We start from the raw sequence: 22,383 nt of genomic DNA, 5'->3' as shown, positions 1-22,383 counted from the left end.
TTCGTTCTCTCCCGATAATTCTGTGTTTTTCTTCGTATTCCATCACTCTACGACCCGTCTTTCCCATCTTTCTGTTTATCGCTGTCTAATGTCTCTTAAATGTCAGTCTCCAAGTCGCTCCGGGCAGTTGCGAAAGTCTTGTCCCGCGGAGCCTTTAACTTCCGCCTCCCGGAGGATTCTATAACTTCCCCCCCCTCTTGGCGCTGTGCACTGCACTAAACTGTTCACGGTCTAATTATTGGGATCTGCAAAGCGACTGTGAAGAGCATATCGAATCATAGACGAATTGTTTAGCTAAGATAGCCAACAATTCTAAATATCTTCCGGCTGGAGGCGGCCACGGTACTGCCGATCCCTGTTTGAGGGCCATCAATTGCTTCGAAACCAGCCTTGCCCAAAAGAGACTTGTATGCCTTCAATATCTAGGTAGCCTGAAGCCCTACATGACGATATTAGAGATTCCGATATCATACTAGCCTAGTGTAGTTATACGTCGTTAGCTCTATCTCTCACGAATAGCAGCGGACCTCTTTACGATCCAGCCGATGACAGCCAAGTGCGAGATTATGTTGCGGTCGGGATGCACGCCTGGAGATGCAACTTGATTTGGCCTTGTGTGTTCTTGTGGATTATAGTGAATGTCAGGGATGCGTGCTTGCCAAGGTCTTATTAGACTGTCTTCTAGAAGAGAGCAGCAGGAAGCAATTGCTTGGATGCTGATACTGACTCTTAGTTTGCCAGGAGGAGGACGACGACGACGACAACAACAACAACGACCATCACCGCCACCACGAGGCTTCCTTAACTGTAATATATGCCTTCTGGAGAAAGGGCGCATAATCTTGCACTTAGTCATTGTTCAAACGTTTTAGTTCATCCCAGTATGAAAAACATAAGCTCTGCAAGACGGCTAATAGTACATACCAAGATAGAGCCTGCTTATCACTTTTGTATTACCCAGGCGGATTCCTAAATGAAAGCCCCATTTGAGCAGCGGCAAGGAAAACAGCGAGAAAAGATAGAATGAGGGTGAGAATGCCGAACAGTATCACTGCCCATATAGTGCAGAATCTGTTTAGATTCCGACGATCACTCGATCATCCTTATGGACTCTTGCAAGGCCATCAGCCGCTCACCAAAGAAAGGGAAATCCTGCTGAGCAGGGTATAAAGTCCGCACATCTGGGGCATCCATGTTGTCATACAGCAACATGTCCTCCCAGTCCCCACAACAAAGCCCATATAGCAAAGGATCGGCCATCTGGCTCCCGATATCTTGCTGTGATGTTACATCTGTTATTTTCTTGCAGAGTCCCCAGGACCGCTTGTCTTATCCAAAAAGTAACCGGAATGTCAATAGGACCTCTTTGTAAAAGTCCCCGGCTGGAGAAGTCCGGCTGCTGCGCTTCTTCTGGCCCTCGAGATATTCTTCAAACACGCTACATCGCCTTAGCATAATCCTTGCACATGAATGGGTCGTTGTGGCACTCGCCCATCGAGAAAAAGCTTCTGGTCGCCGCCCTGAGAAAGCATGGCGCACAGAGAAGGATATCGAAAAAGCATCAACGTCTTGTCTTTGCGACTGAACTCCAAATGCATGCAAATGGAGTCGACCCATCGCACAGTGAGTCCACCCAGGCGAACGAAGGTATAGTGGTTCAGATTCGAAGCAACCAAAGTGTTCACTTCATTCAGGTGAGTTGTCGACTCCTCGATGCTCGAAATCGAGCCCCTAACGCTGTTGAAGCCCAGAAGAAGATCACTTAGTGACCCGTCGGCATCTTCCAGTCATTGTTGGTTGACAAGCCACGTGTTGGAAAGCCGTGAGCGGTTTTGTCTCGATGGCGGGATATTGATCTGGAGTATACCCCTCTCGTACACATTTGAAGGTGAGTACAGCATTGACAACTTTCCCAAGGTTACAAAAACTAGTTGGCTGACCCTACCATCGCAATCCAAGTCATGCAGGGATAGGTTCTTGCTCGCTAAGGTACCTGCGAGCTCTCCTAGGCTGATTGGCTCACTTTTCGAGAGCTCTTGACCGAGCGATACGACGACCTTCTTGTAGGTCGTAAACGTAATTGGACTGTCTCCGTCTCCTACACCCTTGAGCTGGTCCGGTAGATTGTCGAACTGGAATTGCAGCACCCTGTGATACCAGGAATAGTGCTCTGCAACCAACCCCCCCCCCCCCCCCCCCCCGGGGGGAACTTTTCAGGTTCCCTGCACCAGGGTAGAGTGCGGCCAATACATCTTTGAAAGTGAGCATAAGCGGACGAAATTGATACGAACTCTAGGTCACATACCTCTATCAACTTCCTCCAGGTCAAACGACTCGTGGGGAGGTAGAACAGGCCGATGACCAAATCCGGGGAAAGCAAAGGGGATCGGAAGACAACCCACACTGTTCGATCAGGGCAAGTACAAATCGAGGCTTTACGTGTCCAGGGGATGAGTAGCAAAACGGTTGCCAGGTAGGCCGCACTAGTTTATGTATAGGACAGAGCACAGCGCAGCTTGAGGTGGTAAGTTACCTAGGTAAGCTGAAAGGCTTGCCAGGACTTAGTTTGCTGGTCAGATTGGGGTCATTTCTTCATCAGGCTTTCTTTGACATTAATTTCAAGTAACTCTTTATTGAATGATTCTTTCTTACCCATGAATGTTATCCAGAGGTGCATGATGATGCACCACATCGTGCCAGAGACTTTCCACGTTATCACATGTCAATCTGTCTAATGGGCCCTTTGTGAGCCACTCGAGAGTCTGTTTCAGTTGAGATATTCCATTCGCGCCAATGATCATCGCGTCTCCTTTGTCACTGCTCAAGGCAGAATTGAAAGCCATCCAACGGTACGCCAATTCGGATGGGGTACAGCCAGCCTCAGTGGCGATAGCGGCCCACCTCTCTAGAGCTTGGAGCAGTGGCTCTTTGACGTAGAGATTCCAGTACGGCGACCCCTGTATGAAGCGCCCTGTCCCTCTCATGATCTCATCTCTCGACTTTGCTAGGAACCCGCCAGCTATCGGACTGTAGGCACAGAACGAGATTTGAAGGCGCCGAAGCGTTGGGAGTAACATTTCCTCCTGACGACGCGCAAATGGGTTGTAGTTGCCCTGGTATATGGTAGGCAGCATATAGCCATGGGTCTTGCAATGCTGATATATTTTCTCAACATCATCGGCTAGGTAGTTTGAAAGACCAAAATTTGAGAACAGCCCATTTTGATAGATGGTATTGACTGTCGACAAAGATTCATCGAGAGGGACAGTGCTATCAGGAGCATGAAAATAGAAAGTGTGAACCTAGAGGCAACATCAGCATCTTGTGAGAACAGGGGACGTCATGGTTTTGAGACCTTGCTGGCTCCCAGAGCTTCCAGGCTTGACTGAAAGTCTCTCAGTATTGCATCACTTCTTAAGGAACCAGGTATGATCCCTCCAGGTGACTTTGTATCCAGGTGAAAATGGGCTGCCGCCTCAGCCTTTCCTAAGATCAGCTCGCTATTGCCGTAGACTGGAGATGTATCGATGGTATCAATTCCATAATGATCGAGAACTCCCAAGGCATCCCTCACTGCTTGTTCATCATCGAAGCCTCTCTGGGGGCTTACCCTCGCCCCTCCAAAAATGATTTTAACCCCAAACATGATTCCAGGGTTGGAGGGGAAAAGGAACAAATCAGTAGGGACAGGGTAAAGCACGATGCGTCTCTCAAAAGAACTGAGCACCCCATCCGATCCACACCACCCCTTCTAACTCACAAATCAGCGTCGAACACATTATGCACCGAGCCGCTGGGAACCACGTTCAAGCGAGTGCTAGCATGGTGTACGGAATTTCGTCCATCATACGCCTTTGCTAGTTTGCCGCGAAGCAACCGCGGTACATATACTACCAGCAGTTGTACATAGAGGACCTCACATTGCTCTAAGCGAAAATGATTGGATACACTCCCAGTGTTTGGTTATACGCTGTAATACTACATTCAACTCCTAAGTAGACCGCCAGGCCCATCAATGAAGCACCCCCTCGTCTCAACGAAATACTAATCACTCCCTGCTGATGACGATAGTCCGGGTTTCAATACTCTCCCTCGGAGGAGCATTTACTGGCGCAAGAGGGTTCTGGAAGGACCCATGAGCACAGACTGTCCTAGTATTAGCAAATGATGAAGCTGCAAGCTCGGTGGCATCTTACATCTTGCGGCTCCTGGTTCGGTATCGTACATCAACATCAACATAATTTCAGATGGTGTTTGTTCCGAAACCCAATGCCATCTCTGGGCAGGATTGTGCTTCAAGAAGTAGAGCGTATAGATATAGTTTGGGAAAACCCGGTCCGCAAGAACAAGATCAGACGGAGCCACAGACCTGGAATCGCAGAAGGCAAGTGGATTATCTTCGATCACAGGCAGCAGCGGCCGCCAAGTACTGCACAGTTTTAGATACATCCGATGATCCTGTTCGTCATACGGCAGACTTACTTGACAATCCGAATTCTGAAGCCTGGCTTGAGGTACTGCTGTTGACCTCGACCAGTGAGATGTTTGGTTATGAGCACAGGTGCTTGTTCGAAGGTAAGATCTAGAAAGGTCAAAATTGGTCCCAGGCAGCTCGGCTGAGATACTTCATACCAACTGCCGCCTGGTCAGTGAAATCCTAGCCAAGTCACGGGCTTTGGCATACCATGAATCCCTCTCGCCGGTGGCTCGAGCCAACCTCGTTTCAATAAGTCAACAGGCTCATCAGGGTCCCAGAATCCGTTTCTACGAAGCTTTTCGCTGTCAGACGATCCAAAGCTCCAATGACAGATAGTTCAAGGGGATCCCTACCTTGACATCGTAGCATAGGGCGTATTCTGCATTGAGGTGTTTGACCCAGAATTCCTCAGTCTCACATGCGTATTGATTTCGAGCGCTCTCTTCCAGGAAATTGAGCCCGGTGTTCTGCATTTCATTCGCGACTAGTTCAAAGCCGCATTCCTGCATTTTATAGCCAGGCTCGTGTCTGATATCAAGCAAAGTCACAGTTTCATACTGAAGCTCCACGGTGTTGAGATTGTGCTCGCCTGTATCGATCTGTTTCTCAGAGTCTTGTCCAGGAGTGAAGATAAATGGTCGCTGGGTCTTGTACAGATCAAGATCCGCTAAAAATTCGAGTTTTGATTGTACATCAAGCATGGTGTCTTTACAAAAAGAGGTGAGAATTCGGCAAAGTAGTTGCTTGGGACATCTGTTTGAACTGCACACTAGCACCGAGAAGTAAAAAGATGGCAGTGTTAGGCGGGTTGCCTCAAGGAGCCTGCACCGTCCGTCGATGTTCATGGAGATGGGCAGGTTATATCCGAGACAGACACAGAGAGGATGCCCCGAGCACGATACACGTAATGGAGTTCTGCTCATTTGCCAGTCACTGATACGAGAACTGTGATGGATGGGCCGGGTCCCCACGCCAATGCCACCCATTGCCAAGTTTCTTTCCGGATAACTTCACATTTCGGCGACTAGCATATGCATATGCAGAGTGCTTTATCTTCACCGAAACAACAACCAATAACATGACTGCCGAATGGCCTGCAAGATAGTAAGATATAAGATCAGAGAACCTTCCGTTTCTATTGGATGCCTTCCTCCCCCCGTTCCGGTCATCTGAGCCCAGTACGAAACATGATCATGCCATGGCCATATCCGTGTGACTCTAGGTGGTGGGGTGAAAAAGGATATAAAGATCGTTTCCAACACGATAGAAGCTAGCCATCCAACAAAGCAGTTCTCTTCTCCCACAAGCACACACGGAACATTAAACGGCGCACACGCTCAACATCAGTATGACCATCCAGTGCACTGCCACCTCTGAAGCTGCCCGCGGGCACCCAACGACCCAACTTCGCGGCCCGACCGAATCCACTTCTGACCAGCTCGATGTCTTCAGTACCGTTGACCGCAGCGGCTTTCCAGACCTGCCGCCGGCTACACAGCCTTGGAAACAATTCCCTCGAGAATCCACCGAGGTGGCGATCAGAACAGGGAAGGTTTTTGTGCCTCTTGGTGCTATAATGTACGGGGTTGGCAGCACCTGAACAAGGCCGGGTTCCGGTAAGTCGATGAAGTCAGAGACAGCCATGGCACTGGTGAACTCACTGCATTATTGAAGATTGCCTGCAATCTGCGAATCGTTGCGCAACCATACAACACGAGGATCTTTCCATTTGGTGCTGGAGGAGATGCGATAGGTAGTTGCAATCAGAAGAAACAGGGTAGTACCTGCCAATGTATCACTGAGTGACGTTACGTACCTTTGTGGTGTCCAAGTTCATGTGCCCAAATATGCCCATTGCAAATGAGGGGTGTTGTGTGAAATACGACAGGATGTTTGCTGTCAGAGCTGAATTTTGTCTTCCAACAACGAAGCTGATGCCTGTTGGACACCACCAGTCTCAGCCGAGGCTCGTGGATGGCTCAAATGCATACTTCATTTGTTAGTGGTAGAACTCAAATGTAGGTTGTTTCTGATGGCTGCGTGAATTACCAATCAGGTCACAGGTGCGACAATACAAACGGACCGGCGAGCCGTCGCCTTCGGTTGGAGCCGCATTTTCTCTCGTGTCTACCACACAAGTCGGGCGTAGATGGGCTCTTGGGACATCTGCATATGCAGATTTAGATATCGTCGGCGGTCACACCAGAGCGAGGTCAAGGGTGAAACAGCACGGTGATAACAGGTAGGTGCATTCAGCAGAAGTATCCTAGAGTACCCCTCCTCATTCCCTCCTCATTCCCTTATTCCCTCATTGCTTCACACTCACTCATCGTACTCTCGTAGGTCGGTCCCTTGGCCATTGCTGACGAACCAAACCCGTTCTGCTCATTCTTGCCCCAAGTATCGTGTCCCAAGATTGTGCCTCAGCATGATCACGAAGTTGCGCATGCTTCGTGCCATTCTTTTTGGGGCCACAGTGTTCTGGATTATGTTGATTCTATATTTTCCCATTACACACAAACCCGAGTAGTACCACGACCATAACCAATCACGTCATGAAATTCTTACTGGCGTATTAGTGGGTAGGCCTGACCTACGCAGGTCACTTGAGATGCAAACTCACACACCAATCAACCTTGAATATTCCAAACACTACATAACCCCCTCCATCCCCAACAGCAATTCTCTACGACCATAATACCAGTACAACGAAGCTCAACGTTTAGGTACTTGCTATTCTTGAACTCAAGTATATTCTATCATCTTGTTGAATATCTAGCCGGGTGCCTCCAAGCAGAAGATGGCATTATCATACTGGCCTGGACTTTCAGGTAGTATTGGATGGAGTGTTGTTCATCTTCAGACTGCTGATATCGATATTTCTGAGTTTTACATAATCCTGCAATATCTGTTCAGCCCCTTGCGATAGCTAAACCAGCAACCTCCTGTTCATTTGGTGTCATCTCCCCCCTTTATTGTAATGGCTTTCATTCTAAGCGATCGAGCTTATTCGCCCTCAATCTATCGGCAAACGGCAACCAGAACTGATTAATTGAAGTGCTCATTAAATATCGTCAGAACTATATATCGTTTGATTAAGTGTTCAGTAGATGAATTGACTTTGAAGTTTTGAACCATTTTATGAGGGCCTTATGGTCGAGATAGTCAAGTGCTTCCTCTATTCTGCCTTAAGGTTAATTAGGAATCTCTCTCAATTTCAGGGTAACTCACTCATCCTCTAACAGGACGAGAATTCCTGCAAGCTCTTCGGTCTCCTTTTCATCACCGGAGACGAATAGGTTGAGAGAAATTTTATCTGGAGACATTAAGGATAGTATGTTCAGAACTGGGGCTGCCTGAACTGGACCTCCCGAAGCGTAGAAAGACTATTCTCGGCAGAAGACGCCTCATTGTTGGAAGAGATACGTCGATACGCCTTCTAAAATTGACGAATGAAAGTCCCTACAGATATTTGTTTGTAAGAGATGAAAGCCGTGATCTACTCAATTGCAAGAGCAAGGCCGGTCCGAATCTAACAGAGCATGTTCACAAGTTTGTCGAGGTTTTCGGCGGATTGTATTGCTTTCTGTCTTGTTCGGTAACCATTGTCAACCTCCAAATGTGGAACAACTGACAGTCAAGATCAAATAAGGAATTTTGAAGAAAGTGCCTCTTCTACTTCCAGTGGAGGAGAGGCAGCAAGGAGGATAAGGAAGGTACTTTCCATCTTGTCCAGGTCTTCCTGTAGCGCCTTCGGTTTTTGGAATCGCAGCACCTTCCCAAGGTAAGTACGTACCAGGTTCTTCTCACATTTCTCTCATACTGCTTCTCACTGAGCAAGCAGACTTTTCCGATTTGCTCTCCATGACAGTTAGGTCAGGTCGGAAAACTTTCACGATTAAGTACCCCCATCGCAAAACCACCATCAATAAAGATGCAAAGTCGACAGGCGCTTGATCTGCTGACTGCCACAGCCGGTGACCTGCGCAATCTCTTGGAGGTCGGAGAGTATACGAGTGTCCAGCTTGTCGAGCAGTATCTGAAGCAGATAGCGCGACATAACCACCAGGGCATGAAGCTCAATGCAATGATCTCGACACGCGCTACTGACGCTGCTCTCGCAGAGGCTCACGAAATGGACGTGGAGCGACTCAAGTCGGGTGCTAGGTCTCGGCTTCATGGCATTCCCATCATCGTCAAAGACCTTATATGCACACCTTCTTTTGGTATGGGGACAACATCAGGCTCCCTGGCACTGCAGGGCCTGAATGCAAGTATCGACGCCCCCATTGCCACCATGCTCAAAAATGCCGGTTGCGTTCTCATCCGGAAGTCGAACCTTTCGGTAAGCTGCGCTGCTATTGGAATCTTGCCAGCATCTAACAGATTGATAGGAATGGGGAAACTCGAAGGGTTCTGGAGTAACAAGTGGATGGTCCGCCATCGGAGGCCAGACCCAGTCGCCGTACGTTGAAGGTGGCGTCGACCATAAGGACAAATGGATGGGACATAGTGTAAGGCAACAGCTGCCCTTTCCATGAGCCCAACTGACACGAACCACAAGACCCCTGGAGGCTCATCCTCAGGTTCCGCCGTCGGGACTGCAGCCGGATTTGCACCCCTCGGTATCGGTACCGAGGCAGACGGCTCCATCGTTCAGCCAGCAATTCGCGCTGCGCTGTACGCTATAAAGGCGACAGTTGGGGATGTGAACATGGTCGCTACACAGTCAGGAGGCGCTGCATTCGATAGCGCAGGACCTCTGGCCAAGTAGGTGGAAGACTGTGCCGATGTGTTGGAAATCCTTCTTCCTGGGCGAGATTTCCGTTCGCACTTGAAGAAATCCTGGGATGGTGTCTCCATTGCCTACTTAGACTACGAGGAGTGGCAATTTCCAGATGCTGTTTGCGACAAGACCCCTGCTTTCGACGAGCAACATGTGAGCTTATGTCCTGTCCTTTTCTCAACAATCTACTAACTTTACAAAGAAAATGGAAATGAGTGAGGCCCTGACAAAGGCCGAGAGTTTGGGGGCCAAGGTCACCTTCAACGCACCACTTATGTCAATGCAGGAAGTAGTGGGAAAATATGACACTGTCCAGATGGGACAGATTGCTAGTAGGTGAGTTCAGACTGATCTCAAGGCGAGTCTAACATCTCGGCAGGACATCAGCTTCGGCCCACTTTGGAGAGGTTCCTTGCCTTGTTTGACGACCCCAAACTTCGAAAGCTGGAGGATCTTGTCGAGTTCAACAAACAGCATGCATCCCAAGAATTACCGCCAGGTGATTATCCCTAAATCACTTTTTTTTTTTCCAGCTGACTGGCTATCTCAGAGCAACCCAGCCAACAAGTGTTGGAGAATGGTCTGAGCGATAACATAACTGATGCAAAGTACGAGCAAGGATTGAGGCATCTTCGCCAAAGTATGCGGGACAGTATTGAAAAGTGTCTAGCCGAGTCCAAGGCAGATGTGATCATGGCGTCTGGAGAGTCCCTTTTGACGAGCATTGCAGCAGTTGCTGGCTATCCTATTGCCAGCGTTCCTCTGGGGTTCTCAACTCTGAATGGAAGACCGTCAGGTATGGAAATAATGGCTCGCAATGGGGACGAGGAAAAGATATTTGAAGTGATGTCCGCCTGGGAAGTTACTTTCCCAGATGGGAGACGTCCACCACCTCTCCTTGCGAAATGGGAAGCAAGCCTGTAAGCAGAGCTCTGGCTCTGGAGTAGAGAGACTTTATATCTTAGCACTCCCCCGGGCTTAATGCTCTAGGGTCGAGAAGGTTTTAATAAACTCTCTACACCACAGATCACCAGAAAAGTGGCAGTGGAATTAGACTTCGAGCACGGCTTGAATGCGCGATCTCAGACTGTATACTACCGGAGCCGAGCTGAAGACCTTTGCGTCTGCCCATTGCACTAACCGGGGGGGGTAGGGGTTATCTTAGAGCCTGTGGCACGTGCACTGGAACCTTCAAGTCTGTAAATTGTGTCTCGAATTGAGCTGGCATCTCTTTCCCGCTTTCTTCGCACCTTTCCCTCTTTTCAGCATCCCAAACACAGCCCAATCTGCTGTTCAATATCAGGGCCGCCTTGGCCAAAGATTCTCGAGGCTTTGACTGACTCGATCCTTCACTCTCATCTGCCTGATATGAAATCACTTTGGATCAGCCTCGGGCCTGTGCTGCTGCCATCCTGCGAGACATCTCTATTCAAGATACCTGGCTCCTGTCTTCCTTTTTCTGTATCAAAGTAAATGTTTGAAATCGTTTCCGTGTTCGCTGTCGTTTCGTCTGTTTCCTTCCAAGCTCCATGAGCATTGTTTCCTCCTTGCTTTGAAGACCCTCGCCCTGTTTTGCTGCCTTGGGAGATGCAGCTATTCTCTGATCGTGCCCCGGGACAGTGGGTTGTCAGAATAGTTGACGGAAGTTCATCAGGAGCTACCTCGATGGCCACAATCAGTATCCTTGTCAGACATGTCCTTGCCCAGGAACTCGGAAGGGCTATCCCACTACCTAAGACTGATGGGCTTGATGGATAGTCAAGTACTCCTGTTAGCAGCCCGTCAACCAACCTGGCCCTCACTTGGGAGTTTCTTTCTATGCCGGAAGCTGGCTCAGTATCTCACACCCATCTCTGTCTTTCCACCTGCACTCTCGTAGACTAGCCATAGAGCTCATCTGAGACGACTGAGCACCAACCAGAGTTGACGTGCGGTTCTGGGCGCGGTCGTCATACCGCACATGCCCAGCTCGGCCCTAAGTTTTTCCCATGTCCGAGTGCTGCTTCCCCTTCACTGTGTGTCGAGTCACGAGCCGCAAGCGCGAGCGCAAGCGGCTGATAGTAAGCCTCCGCAACCCCAACTTTCTACTTCAGCCTCAACCTTCGGATCCGGACCGGGTTGGGAAGTAGCGCCCAGTTGTAAGAGGGCGAAGATCCAATTGATTGATCTTGCTCTCGACGTTCCCCCGTCACGGGCGGCGCGTCTGATCTGGATCGCTGCGCACGGCTTTCTTGTCTCAGGGCGTACGGGCTCCGCAATCTACCGAAGCCGCATGGCATCTTCGCGCCGGAAAGTCTGAGTTGCAGAGCTTCGTATCTGATGACAACTTTTCTACCCTCTGTCAACGAGAGGTTTGGCATATCCGGTGGCAATTGGAGACATAGCGGCTTTCCCGTCTGACCTCTTCCTCTCAAGCCATCCACCGGCAAGCGCTGATCTCAGAGCAAGGCGTGGCTCTGCAAAGGTCATCCTTTCTGGCCGCCTTTGATGATTCTCGTTCTTAACCGTCCTATACGCAACTTTCTTCGACAAAGGTAGTCTCGATGTTTGGGCTGGAGCGGCATCGAGCTATCCTCTCAACTTCCCATTGGTCATCAGGAGCTGGTTTCCGGCATCGCCCGCACAGATAAAAGCATGTCACAGCGTGCTCCCGGGCAAGACTCTGCGTCGGCGGAGCCTGCATGCTACAACTGCGGAGCCAAGGGCCATATCACCGTGGCATGTCCTGAACCGACCCGGGCTGTTCCTGCGTAGGTTATAGGACTCAATATGCTTCTCCCATCTTCCCATCACAGACGCTGACAATGCTCACAGCGGTCTCGAGGCTTTTCGTCAACGACAAGCCGCAGGCCAGAATGCCAGTTCCAACTCCACCGCCTCCCACAGCAAGCACTCCAATGGCATGGTGGTGACCAGATATCCTCCTCCACCAAGTGCTGGCCCTCAGATCACCCACTACCCTCCTCCGCCTCCGCCACAGTCCGTGCCCCCTCCACCACCGCCCTCGTTCCCTGCGCATCCAGTGCCTGCACATCCCGTGCCAGCACAGTATTCGCCTCCTCCGGTTCCTTGGAATCATGGACCCCCCGGGTATGGACCTCCATATCCTTCCTTGAGCTCGCCGCCGGGCTATCCTCCATATGGCGCGCCGGGGCCACCTCCAATGACGCCGCCTGTGACATCCCCATACCCCCAGCCTTATCCTCAGCCCAGTTATTTCCCGCCTCAACCCCATGGGCCGCCTTCCGGGCCGCCTGCGTATCCGCCTGTACATAACGGCCCTCTACATCACCCGCTCCCGGCCCCACCTCCTTACGCAACGCCGGTACCCTATCCTCCGCCGCCGACCTACTCGTACAGTCCCCCTCCAGCAATTTCCCCTCCCTTTCCGCGGTCTAGGGGTCCTCCTCCTGCGCACGGGAGAAAACATGATCGTCACAATCGTGGTCGTAATAATGGCCCACAGGGACGTGGGCATCGACACCAAAGTCCTCAGAGAGCCAGTAGCAGTCAGAGAGAGCGTCAGCCTTCCTCGACAGCAGAATCCGCTACATCCACGCCTGGCTCTGGTCATCATGAAAGATCTAGGTCTCGAAATGCCGACCCGCCAGTTGCGCGTGAGGAGGAGGACGAATTTGAATGGGAGCTTACGACAGTATTCAACGAGCACAAGACGGCACCTGCTGATCCAGTTGGCAAACCTCTTCCAAGTGTATGGAACGACGATCCAACGATACCTCCTGCCTTCAATGCAAAGGTCGTCGTGTCCGAGTTCTTCAAAGATGATAACGTTGACGAGTTCTGCAAATCCATTCGCGATGATGCCCACTGGACTGCCGCCAAGCTGGACCCATCGTTCAAGTTCCGCAAGGGCATGGTCCTGCGAGACTTCCCAAATGACAGCCACCGATACCCTACATACCAACGGCCCAGTCCTGTTGGAGATGCATCTCAGATATCTGCACACGATTCCCCTGAGCGAGATTGGGCAGGTTCACCGACGGATCCCTGGTCTCCACGGGCAAATCGTGCCCGGCTCGCTTCGTCTCATGCCACACATAAGAGGGTGGAAGCCGGGGGTCGAGCCTCACAAACTACTAGTCCTCCCCATCCACTAGATCCAAGTGCAACGACGCGTAGACTTGGCAAACGCTTGCACGACGACGTTTCTGTGCCTCACCCTCGAGATGACAAACGACCAAGGCATTCAGGGGCACGTTCAGTTTCAGAGCAAGACCCGCGTCGCCTTCCTGGCATTGCTGGTCTTCCCAGCAAGCCCCCTCCGCCTCATTTACCGCGGCGACCAGACGCGCCAGGCTTACCGCCAGATTCGAGTCACCCAGCTTCAACACCTGGGAAAAGGCGCCCCTTCTCAGACAGCCGGCGGCCTTCATCAAGGTCGCCCAGTTCTGAGCGTAGGCAACGAGCCAATAATTCTCAAACTCGTCGTGCAGCCTCTCGAGATCGTCCGGCAACGGCGTCTAGTAATAGCAGCCGAAGCAGCTCCCCGTTAGACGACTTGGAGTACGAAATGCTGGGCATGTCGCGCCCAGCCGAAGAAGAAGTTCCCAAGAAGAAGGCGGCGCCAACAACACAGAGCACGAAGCCTCGTCGAGCCAAAGTTGCCGATGCGTTCAGGTTAGTAGATTCTTCGCCTCTGGAACGTATCGTAAGCATGACTAACGAACTACTATCCAGTCGCCGGTGGTAATTTCCGAGGCTTTCCTTCTTCTCCGGAACTCCGATTATTCGTCTATAGAAGTGATGATTCCTTGTCTGTTTAATTTTCGCAGCATTCGGGTTGGTTGTCTGGTTTCACTTTCTTTGGTGGCTTTGTCTCCCTAATACATTGCGTGGATTTTTTCCATTCGGATTTGGAGGAAGTCCTCAGATCCTGTAAGAACAGCAGCATTTATGACACCTCCTCACAATGGTGCGATGTTTTTGGCGTCATCCTTCTCCCAAAAGGGCATGGTACAAGGAGTTTCAGGTCACACACTATGAGTGATGAATTGCATAGGTAGTTGTGGACTGTGCTATCTCATATGGTCAAATTCAAAAGAATAATTTCTTTACATCTCATGGCAAGAACTCGTCTCGATTTGTTCTGAGTTACGAACAAAAACAGCATGTCTTTGAGATCAACAAAGGCTTTGTGCCCTGCCAAATGCCATTGTGATGGCGAAATTGTTCTGCGCAGCAGGCATTGTCTCCTTTGGTCTGCCTTCTGGGAGGAAGCCCTTTATAAAATCCTATAAAAGGTGCCTCCGCTTGTTGTAGTCTTGTCGTTATGGACACAACTACATATTCGCAACAGCTCTTCAAGAAGTTCAAGTGAAGAACAAGAACAAAGCTCCAGCATCATTACCTTTTACCGCACTACCAAGCAAGCCCCTTTCACCCTGTATTGTCACAACACAGCCCAAAAGCATACTCCCAAGGACAAAGACTTCAGGTCCACCGCAATGGCACAGGGTAAGCAGCCGACGACTACGTGCCAGATGGCGCCGGGCTACGTTAAGTGCAAATGCTCCTGCGGCTGCACTAGGCAAGTATCCGTACAGGATATCTGCATCGACTGTGAGATCAAGTGCAGCTAACTGCAGAGCTTTTCATTCTCATGCCTTTTCAGGCCACCACTCGCAGGTTGCTAGGATGGTGGGTAGGATATAAGGGGTGAGCGCCTAGCGCATGGATACATTAGATTAGGACATCAAATTGGATCAAAGACACTTTGGTGTCCTCGAAGAAAACCTTTGTTGAACAAGATCGTTGTGATATTTCCAATGACATGTTATTGTGACTAGAGCTGCAAGAGATTTTGTTCAAGATATTATACTGTATTATGATACGACATGCTTCTCAGAAAGTAAAACCCTCTCTCAAACCAGCCACTGAAGCCTTTTCCAACTCTCACCTTGTCAGTCAAACAAGAGAATATGCATGTTGTGCCAGGTGAAGAACTTAAAGATGCAATGTACCTTTGCTCTTCCCTTAGAAGGCTGTCTTAGGAATAGCTTATGATCCTATGGGGTGTTATGATACAAAGCGACTGTATCAGCACCAATCTACATCAAAGGAGTATTGTCAGCTATCCATGATAAATAGAAGTGCTGTCAAATCCCAACCTTGGAGAGTTCTCAAAAGGATCAACGTACTTGGTCAATATCATGAACAACATTCAGAATAGTTTATGGCAGAAATTCATATATAAAGCTGCCTTTCGATCCAACCTTTTCCTCCTTCTCTTCCAAACTTGTCTCTCCAGATATTTCTAAGCTGCCTCCAAGAGACTTCCCCAAGCCACAAAGCGCCTCTACAGACCGTAAACTTATAACTTCGACTCTCTCGATCGTCACAGCACGCCTCATTAAATCCTACCACATAAAAAAGATTGCAAAGATGGGATCCTGTCTATCAGTCAGTCTGAATGAGTCTGAGATGGCCCAGAGCCCGTCTCGGACTTCGAGGAGCAGCAGCGAGAACGGCCCTGAGCAGGTGGAGATGAGTGCCATGGCTGGGGCACGGAGGGAAGCGGCAAACTCGAGTGGCTGCATGCCGGCCGATGGCGGGTCTTCCAGCAGGGCTGGTTCCAGCTGGTCTGGCGAGACCGCCCTTACTGCGGTTGAGGAAGCGGAGTATGCCAACAGCTACTCCACGATAGAGCTGGGCGACCCGCCCCGCTTCGTAGAGCACCTCCCCGAGAGCCCGAAGCTCGGGGGCTCCGCGTCCTTCAAGTTTCTCGGTAGCACCCCGGCCCGCCACAGAGCCGGTGAGCAGATCGATTACGCACCATCGCTAGAGCGCGAGCTCGAGCGTGTTGCCTTTCTCAGGAAGCTATGCGATTGGGACGACCGGTTCCTGTCGCCGGAGGAGGTCGAGAGGAGCAAGCGGCTGCAGGAGGAGAGCGAGCGCTTCATGGACGGGCACTTCCGGAGCCGGCCCCTGGGGTGGAACGACCGGTTCCTGCAGATCTTTTGCTGCGTGGACCCGTACGACAGGGCTGCGCACCCGATGTTCGACCCCGAGTTCTGCGCAAGAGAAGAGGCCCGTGAGAGAAGGGCGGAGGAGCGCCGGCGAAAGAAGGAAGAGCGCCGGAGAGAAAAGGAGGAGCGCCGAAGGGGACGGGAGTAGGATGGCTAGTTAGATAGGTCGTCATCGGGTTGATTTCTGCGACTTTTAATTTTCAAAAGAAAACATCAAACAAAACCAAAAACGTTGAGGGGTGTTCTGCTCCTAGAATCCTCTCCTTCATCTGTCAGCTCAAGCATCTCTCTTCCACGATCAGAACCCCCCCTTTTTATCAGTTCAACTCAAACATCGCCCTCCCACTTCTACTTCAGACTTGTAACTCAGGCGTACGATATAGAATTGGGAGCAGCATTGAGGACCAGGAAGAGATCTTTCTCTTTTTGTGATCACGATGTGTGACGACCCAGATCAATGACAACTTACTTGTAATTCCATCTTTGTCAATCCTAAGATGTTAGGTAGCTACCTAGTTCGAGGTCCTAGCACTACCAGTAACGTCTGGTTGAATGCCCTGATAAGATAAAGCTCAGGGGGTGCGTTTAGCACCACGGCACCATCGAAGCTCCCGCTACGTGAACTAATCACGCCCCATCCATAGGTACATCCATCCATGTCTGAATTCCCCCGCATTTTCCCAGGCTCAGGCAACCTCCCATTACGCCACCAGCCCGTGTCGCATACCATTCGAGACGCCACCCTTCTTCAACATCATCATCTCATTCTCTCTGACATACCTTTGCACCTCGGTACCACAAACCATATCGAATTCAAGCTCGAAACCTTTCATATCTTTGACCTAAACACCAAGCAAACCTGTCCCTCGCAACCAGACCATGACGAGCAATCCTCTCCGGCCAGAGGCCCTCCTCCAAGCCATGGCCGACGCCCTGCCCAACCCGGGAGACGGCACCTCTGCCATGAGCAGCTCCTACGAAGCCCTCGCCCTCTTCACACACGCCTGCATGACCTCTCTCGGCTTCAGGTTACTAGGCTTCAACGAGGACCAGAAGATGGGTATGCTTTACTTCTCGAGCGCTCCCCCTTCCCCCCCGCATCTTGCTAACCTCTCTTCCTCTTCTCTGCCATAGAATCAGAATGCCAGTCATGCGCGCCGCGCCTGCCCTCAAAATGGAACGCATCCTTCAACTCACACTCCTTCCTATACGCCCACGGGCAATCATCCATGAACTTCGTCATCAAGGTAGACCGCCTCGGCGGAAAGGCCGAGATCAGGGGTCTCGGGGTAGGCGACGAGCGGATCAACCGGCTCGAGGTCGCCGCGCGCGACTACATCTCGTCTGCCGCACTGCCGGTACGCATCTCTACGACAGAGGAGTCGCAAGGAGAAGGAGGAGGAGAAGGAGGAGGCAACGCACAAGAGGACCGCACAGATCTCCCCGACAAGCTCCGCCGCGTCTTCATCTCGGACGAGCGCGTCGCCGACCTCGCCACCCTCATCAAGATCAACATCATCCAGAAGCTCGTCCCTGGTCTGCAAAAGGAGGGGTACCAGGAGTCAGAAGACCCGGATGACCGCGAGGCGCGCCGAGACGCCGACCGCGCGGGCCGCGTCGGACCCAGGCAGCCTCCCAGGGCCCCCGGCGAGCCCCCGGACCCGGCCCGCCCGTACCCACACGACGACCCCCTGGCCGCCCCACCCCGCCGTCCCGTCCCGGCCGGAGACTTCCCACCGCCGGACTTTGAGGACGAGTACGAGATCAACCGCCCGCCCCGAGGCGGTCCCCTCCCGGGCTTCATGCCGGGGCTCGGACACGACGATCTCTACCCCCCCGGGCTCGGGCCCCATGATCCTCTGAGGCCTACACTAGGCGGCGGCGGGCTACCCCGGCCCGGAGGGCCCAGTGGCATGCACCCCACGCCTCACGACCCCTTGTTTGGCGGACGCGGAGGTTCTGGCGATGGCGATGGCTTTGATCCGCAGGTGCCGCCTGGCGCCAGGTTTGACCCCCTGGGTCCCCCCGGGGCCGGCCCTCGGTTCGGCGGCGGTCGGGGTAGGGGCCCGTTCGGCGGCGGTGGCCCGGGTGGTGTAGGATTTGGAGGCTTTGGTGGCGGTGACATCATCTGAGCTGTGTTTTAACAAACACCCCGGACGTGTAGTATGACTTGACGAAAAGGGATGGATGGCTGGACGAAGTGGCACACTCTTTGATGAGCGGTAGAATGTATTCTTACTGGGAAGGCCGGATAGGTTCATTGGCAATAGCAATCGTTGACTGGCAGTCGAGACACGACTTGGGCAGTAGCAAATAGAAAGCTATTCATGACTGTGTTTCAAGCATCTCGTTCAGCATCTTTCATTTTAGAGGTATCTATTCGTTCATTCCTTCTTTTTCTTGACTTCATTTCCTTTCTTGCGACGTGGTCCATAGTCTAAAAGAACAGTGTTCAAGAAGACACAAGAAAAAAGCCCCTTGACGCAAATTCTTTTGTGCCCACGGGAATATCAGTCATGAAATCCATCCCATCCCACCCATTCATCGGGTCACATGTAAAACAACCCGTTCCACTCGCGGCGGTATATAACACACACACACACGCGCGCGCGCGCACGTTTTATTCAAACCAGCATTCCCATCCCCCTGGCCTCCTGCGCGAGCAGCCACTGGCGCTCCTACTGCCCGGCCAGCTCGTTAAGCTTGCCCTTCTCCTCCTCGGACAGCTGGGCGTACCAGTCCTGGAAGCCGGCCTCGTTCTCGCGCGCCGCCCGCAGGAAGAACTCGGTCAGGTACGCCTGCGTCTCGTCGTCGCGCGTCCGCAGCGTGCCGCTCTCAAACTGCGACAGCCAGTCCCTCTTGCTGCCGCCCAGCGCCAGGTCCAGCGTGTCGGGCTCGTCCTCCCAGCCGTCGTCGTCGCCCGCGCCCTCCTCGCCGGCCTCGTCGTCAAACTCGGCCGCCGCGGCGAGGCCCGCCGCGGCGCTCGAGGCGGCGCCCATGTGGCCCTGGGCCGAGAGCAGCTCCTCGATGAGCACCTTGAGGATCTTGAGCGGGGCGGCCACGATCGTGTACTGGTCTGGGTCTTTGGGTGGCGGGGTGAAGAAGTCAGTGATGGGGTTCATCGCGAGGGGAGAGACGGCCTTCGTACTCTGCTTGGACCGCGACCGCGTCACGATCCGGTCGCTGGCGGGGACGATCAGGTCGCCCTTGACCTGGGTCTGGGCGATGCGCGGGTCGTTGAGGGAGTAGAGTTTCGAGAGGGCGATGACACTGTGTGGGTTTCCGTATTAGCGACATGTGCAGGAGGTTATCAAAAGGCAGCTGCAGATACCTACTTTTGCCGAATCTCATCGTAGCCGGTAAAGTTGATAGAGTTTTCCAGCCACTTGCTGAGCACGATCTGCAGACCGTTGTGGCCACCAATGTCGATCTGGCCAAGGAACTCGACCACGTCGCTGGCAGCATTAAGGCAGAGACGGGCGAAAACCAAGATGAGAGACTGGATGAAAGGTGCCGCCTCGGCACTAGCCAGGCGTGTTGCGACCGCTTGCAGCAGGTCTCTCAGGTTGTTGCCCAGACGCTCGTGTCCAGCCTTCTCGACCAGCTCGGCGGCCAGTCCGCCAACTTCAGAGGCAGAGTTATCCTCGATAGCAGGGTTCAGCAGCCGAGCGATGATGTGGAGGCAGACCTCGAGACCGCTGTGGCCCTGCTCGTCCTGCCAGCTAAAGACCTGTTGGTGGTCATGCATGAGCATGAACTTGAGCGCGCTCGCACCGGGCCGAAGAATCTCGCCCTCGTTCGATTCCATAAGGAGGCGTTTGAGCTTAGGGCCCAGCTGTGCGACTAGACCCGCGGGCAGTGGCTCAGGGCCATATTCAATGAGAACAGAAATGAGCTCGGTAGCAAACTGGCCGGCTGATGTTAGCAATCTCTCACTGGTGTCGGATCTGTAGCAATCGACTTACAGTCACAAGTGGCTCGTCTTGCGTGAGATCAGCCACGTTGAACGCACCAGTAAGGGTGGGAACAACTCGTGAGCAAAGAGCAGCGTAGGCATCTCCGCTACTCAGAACCTGAACAATCTCCTCGAAGGCCTCGTTGACGAGCATCGTGATCTGGAAGTTGGTTGCGCCGTGCTTCGCGACGAGGAAGAGGAGGTCAAGGGCCTTGACGTCCGAGGTGATGACGATGGAAGCGTTCATCCTGATAGCAGCACGCAGACTCTCGGCGAGGGTGACGAGAAGGTCATCCGCATCGTCGAGTTCGGACAGATCGTTCGAGCTGAGGAAGGCGTCGACTGCCTGCAGGATCTGCACCTGGCGATCAACGGGCACGTTGGGCGACTTGGTGAAGCCCTCGACAGCCTTGACGCAGGCGACCTGGACAAGCTCCGACTCTGCCTGCGTGATCGCCAAGATGGTGCGGTCAAGGAGCACATTCGCCTCGGGGTAACATTGACCCAAGATACCAGCAACGAGGAAGCCTCGGGCTTGCAAAAGCGGCTCGTTGCGGCCAATGGCAAAGGTGACAAGCTCCATGTAGGCCTGGGCGATCTGAGGGGGCACTTGCTTCTCGCAGTCCAGGAAATCGTTAATAATCATTGTGAACAGGTACAGAGCAGCCTCTTGGTTCCGCCAGTCACCGCCGTCGGCGAAGAGGGTCTTGGTGTAAGCAAAGAGGCCCTCGAGCGCCTGTGAGCCAATCCACTCGCCCAACTTGATAAGCATGTCGCCACAGGCGGTACGGGCCGTGTAGTTGGCAGTGACAGAAGTCTCCTCGGCGAGATAAAGGGAGACGTCAATGTCCCAGAGATCCTCCTCTTCACGGATGATGCGAGCATAGGCCGCAGTGAGCTTCATAAGATCAATCATCCAAGGGGTCTCGTGGGCCGCACTATGTGCTTGCAACTGAGCCTCCAGCTGCTTCTGCACTGGCGAGGCGCGCATGCACTGGTTGAGCAAGTCGAGCTCCTCCAGAGCAAGGAAGTCGAGAGTATAGGGGAGGCCGTCGGCATTCTCAAGCCGTCCCTGGTTGTCGTTCTCGATGTATAGCTCGGCGTAGGGACCAGAGAGCTGATTGAGCTCAGCCCACGTCTCCTCGAAGAAGGCAAGGCTCTGCGGTAGCAGGAGAGACGGGAAGACGCTACGGATCTTGATGAGCGCCTTGACGACCTGGAGCTTCAGCGCGACCACTCCGTTGAACTGATCTTGCGTCTCCGGGGATCGGCTCGGAATCGGCATCTTCATGACGTCGTGGAAGAAGGGCAGCCAGCCCTTGAGAGCCTCCTCGGCAAAGCCCTTGACCTCCTTCAGGTGGTCCTCCTTGACCATGTCCATCAGGTCGAAACTCGATCGGAAGATAGAGATAGCGAGGGCCCGGAGCTGGGGCTTGCGGTCGTTGTTCAGAGCGACGCCGTAAAGAACCTCAACAATCTGCCGTGCCATGAGGAAGAATTGGTCCTCGCTGAGGCTGCCATCAACCATCTCGGACAGCACGCGCAGAGCGCCATGGAGCTGGACGTCGGTGCCGGTCGGGATCACAGCGAGCAGGTTGGGAAGCAGATCGGGCCATTGTTCGGGATAGTCGACGCTGGCAATCTTACCAACAACATAGCTGTGAAGATCCCACGTGTCAGTCCATTGTGCAGCACAGGGGATCTCAAGCCACAGTTGAGTGCAGAGAAAGTGAAAACGAAATGAACGGCGCGTGAAAGACCAACCTGACACCGGCCTTAACTAGGCGATCAGCATCGTTGCCCGTGGCGAGCTCCAGCAGCTTCTGGCGCGTCGAGATCTTGACTTCGTCCGAGATGGGGATGCGCGGAGTGTCGTCGTCAAAGTCATCCTGGCTCCAGTTGTGAACAATGAACCGGCGCAGGGCCGAGAGCGCAGACTGCCGGATCTGAGTGGAGATAGAAGAGGAGCAGGCGATGTCGGTCAGCAGGCCGGGGTAGGCCGGGTTGTTCTCCGCCTGCTTGATAGCAAGCTCGGCCTGGACGCGGACGTTTGTGTCGGCCTCTTGGGTGTTGGCCAACACCTGCGCCAGCTCATCCATGTTTGTTTGAACCCGCGCGTGCGCGTGCGTGTCTGCGTCTGTTGGTGGGGGGGGAAGGAAGGTTGGGAGGGGAGTGCTCT

General features: G+C 52.7%; 6 protein-coding genes across 6 annotated transcripts; 4 read left to right on the top strand and 2 right to left on the bottom strand.

Annotated features, from left to right (window-relative positions):
- Positions 1-4,048: 4,048 nt before the first annotated feature.
- On the bottom strand, positions 4,049-5,178 carry E0L32_000554 (uncharacterized protein; the record flags this gene model as incomplete). Its single annotated transcript, XM_031140080.1, has 6 exons — positions 4,049-4,146; positions 4,197-4,429; positions 4,483-4,582; positions 4,633-4,635; positions 4,685-4,772; positions 4,831-5,178. The coding sequence occupies 6 exons, from the start codon at positions 5,176-5,178 to the stop codon at positions 4,049-4,051; spliced, it is 870 nt and encodes a 289-aa protein (XP_030995871.1).
- A 3,233-nt stretch (positions 5,179-8,411) lies between these two features.
- E0L32_000553 (uncharacterized protein) lies at positions 8,412-10,187 on the top strand (the record flags this gene model as incomplete). The annotated part of the gene is made up of 7 exons (XM_031140069.1): positions 8,412-8,822; positions 8,872-8,991; positions 9,042-9,185; positions 9,252-9,416; positions 9,466-9,595; positions 9,643-9,762; positions 9,814-10,187. The coding sequence occupies 7 exons, from the start codon at positions 8,412-8,414 to the stop codon at positions 10,185-10,187; spliced, it is 1,464 nt and encodes a 487-aa protein (XP_030995870.1).
- Positions 10,188-11,897: 1,710 nt separating this feature from the next.
- Positions 11,898-13,974, top strand: E0L32_000552 (uncharacterized protein; the record flags this gene model as incomplete). The annotated part of the gene is made up of 3 exons (XM_031140058.1): positions 11,898-12,013; positions 12,078-13,901; positions 13,962-13,974. The coding sequence occupies 3 exons, from the start codon at positions 11,898-11,900 to the stop codon at positions 13,972-13,974; spliced, it is 1,953 nt and encodes a 650-aa protein (XP_030995869.1).
- A 1,691-nt stretch (positions 13,975-15,665) lies between these two features.
- E0L32_000551 (uncharacterized protein) lies at positions 15,666-16,397 on the top strand (the record flags this gene model as incomplete). Its single annotated transcript, XM_031140047.1, has 1 exon — positions 15,666-16,397. One exon carries the CDS (start codon positions 15,666-15,668, stop codon positions 16,395-16,397), a length of 732 nt encoding a protein of 243 aa, XP_030995868.1.
- A 731-nt stretch (positions 16,398-17,128) lies between these two features.
- E0L32_000550 (uncharacterized protein) lies at positions 17,129-18,381 on the top strand (the record flags this gene model as incomplete). The annotated part of the gene is made up of 2 exons (XM_031140036.1): positions 17,129-17,309; positions 17,384-18,381. The coding sequence occupies 2 exons, from the start codon at positions 17,129-17,131 to the stop codon at positions 18,379-18,381; spliced, it is 1,179 nt and encodes a 392-aa protein (XP_030995867.1).
- Positions 18,382-18,927: 546 nt separating this feature from the next.
- On the bottom strand, positions 18,928-22,303 carry E0L32_000549 (uncharacterized protein; the record flags this gene model as incomplete). Its single annotated transcript, XM_031140025.1, has 4 exons — positions 18,928-19,519; positions 19,585-20,156; positions 20,215-21,862; positions 21,969-22,303. The coding sequence occupies 4 exons, from the start codon at positions 22,301-22,303 to the stop codon at positions 18,928-18,930; spliced, it is 3,147 nt and encodes a 1,048-aa protein (XP_030995866.1).
- Positions 22,304-22,383: the final 80 nt, after the last annotated feature.

This window comes from Thyridium curvatum, assembly GCF_004353045.1.
Source record: "Thyridium curvatum strain D216 chromosome Unknown NODE_2_length_892811_cov_85.036431, whole genome shotgun sequence".
NCBI lineage: Eukaryota > Fungi > Ascomycota > Sordariomycetes > Thyridiales > Thyridiaceae > Thyridium > Thyridium curvatum.
Note: the sequence above shows the minus strand (reverse complement) of the source record. Positions and strands in the feature narration are given on the sequence as shown.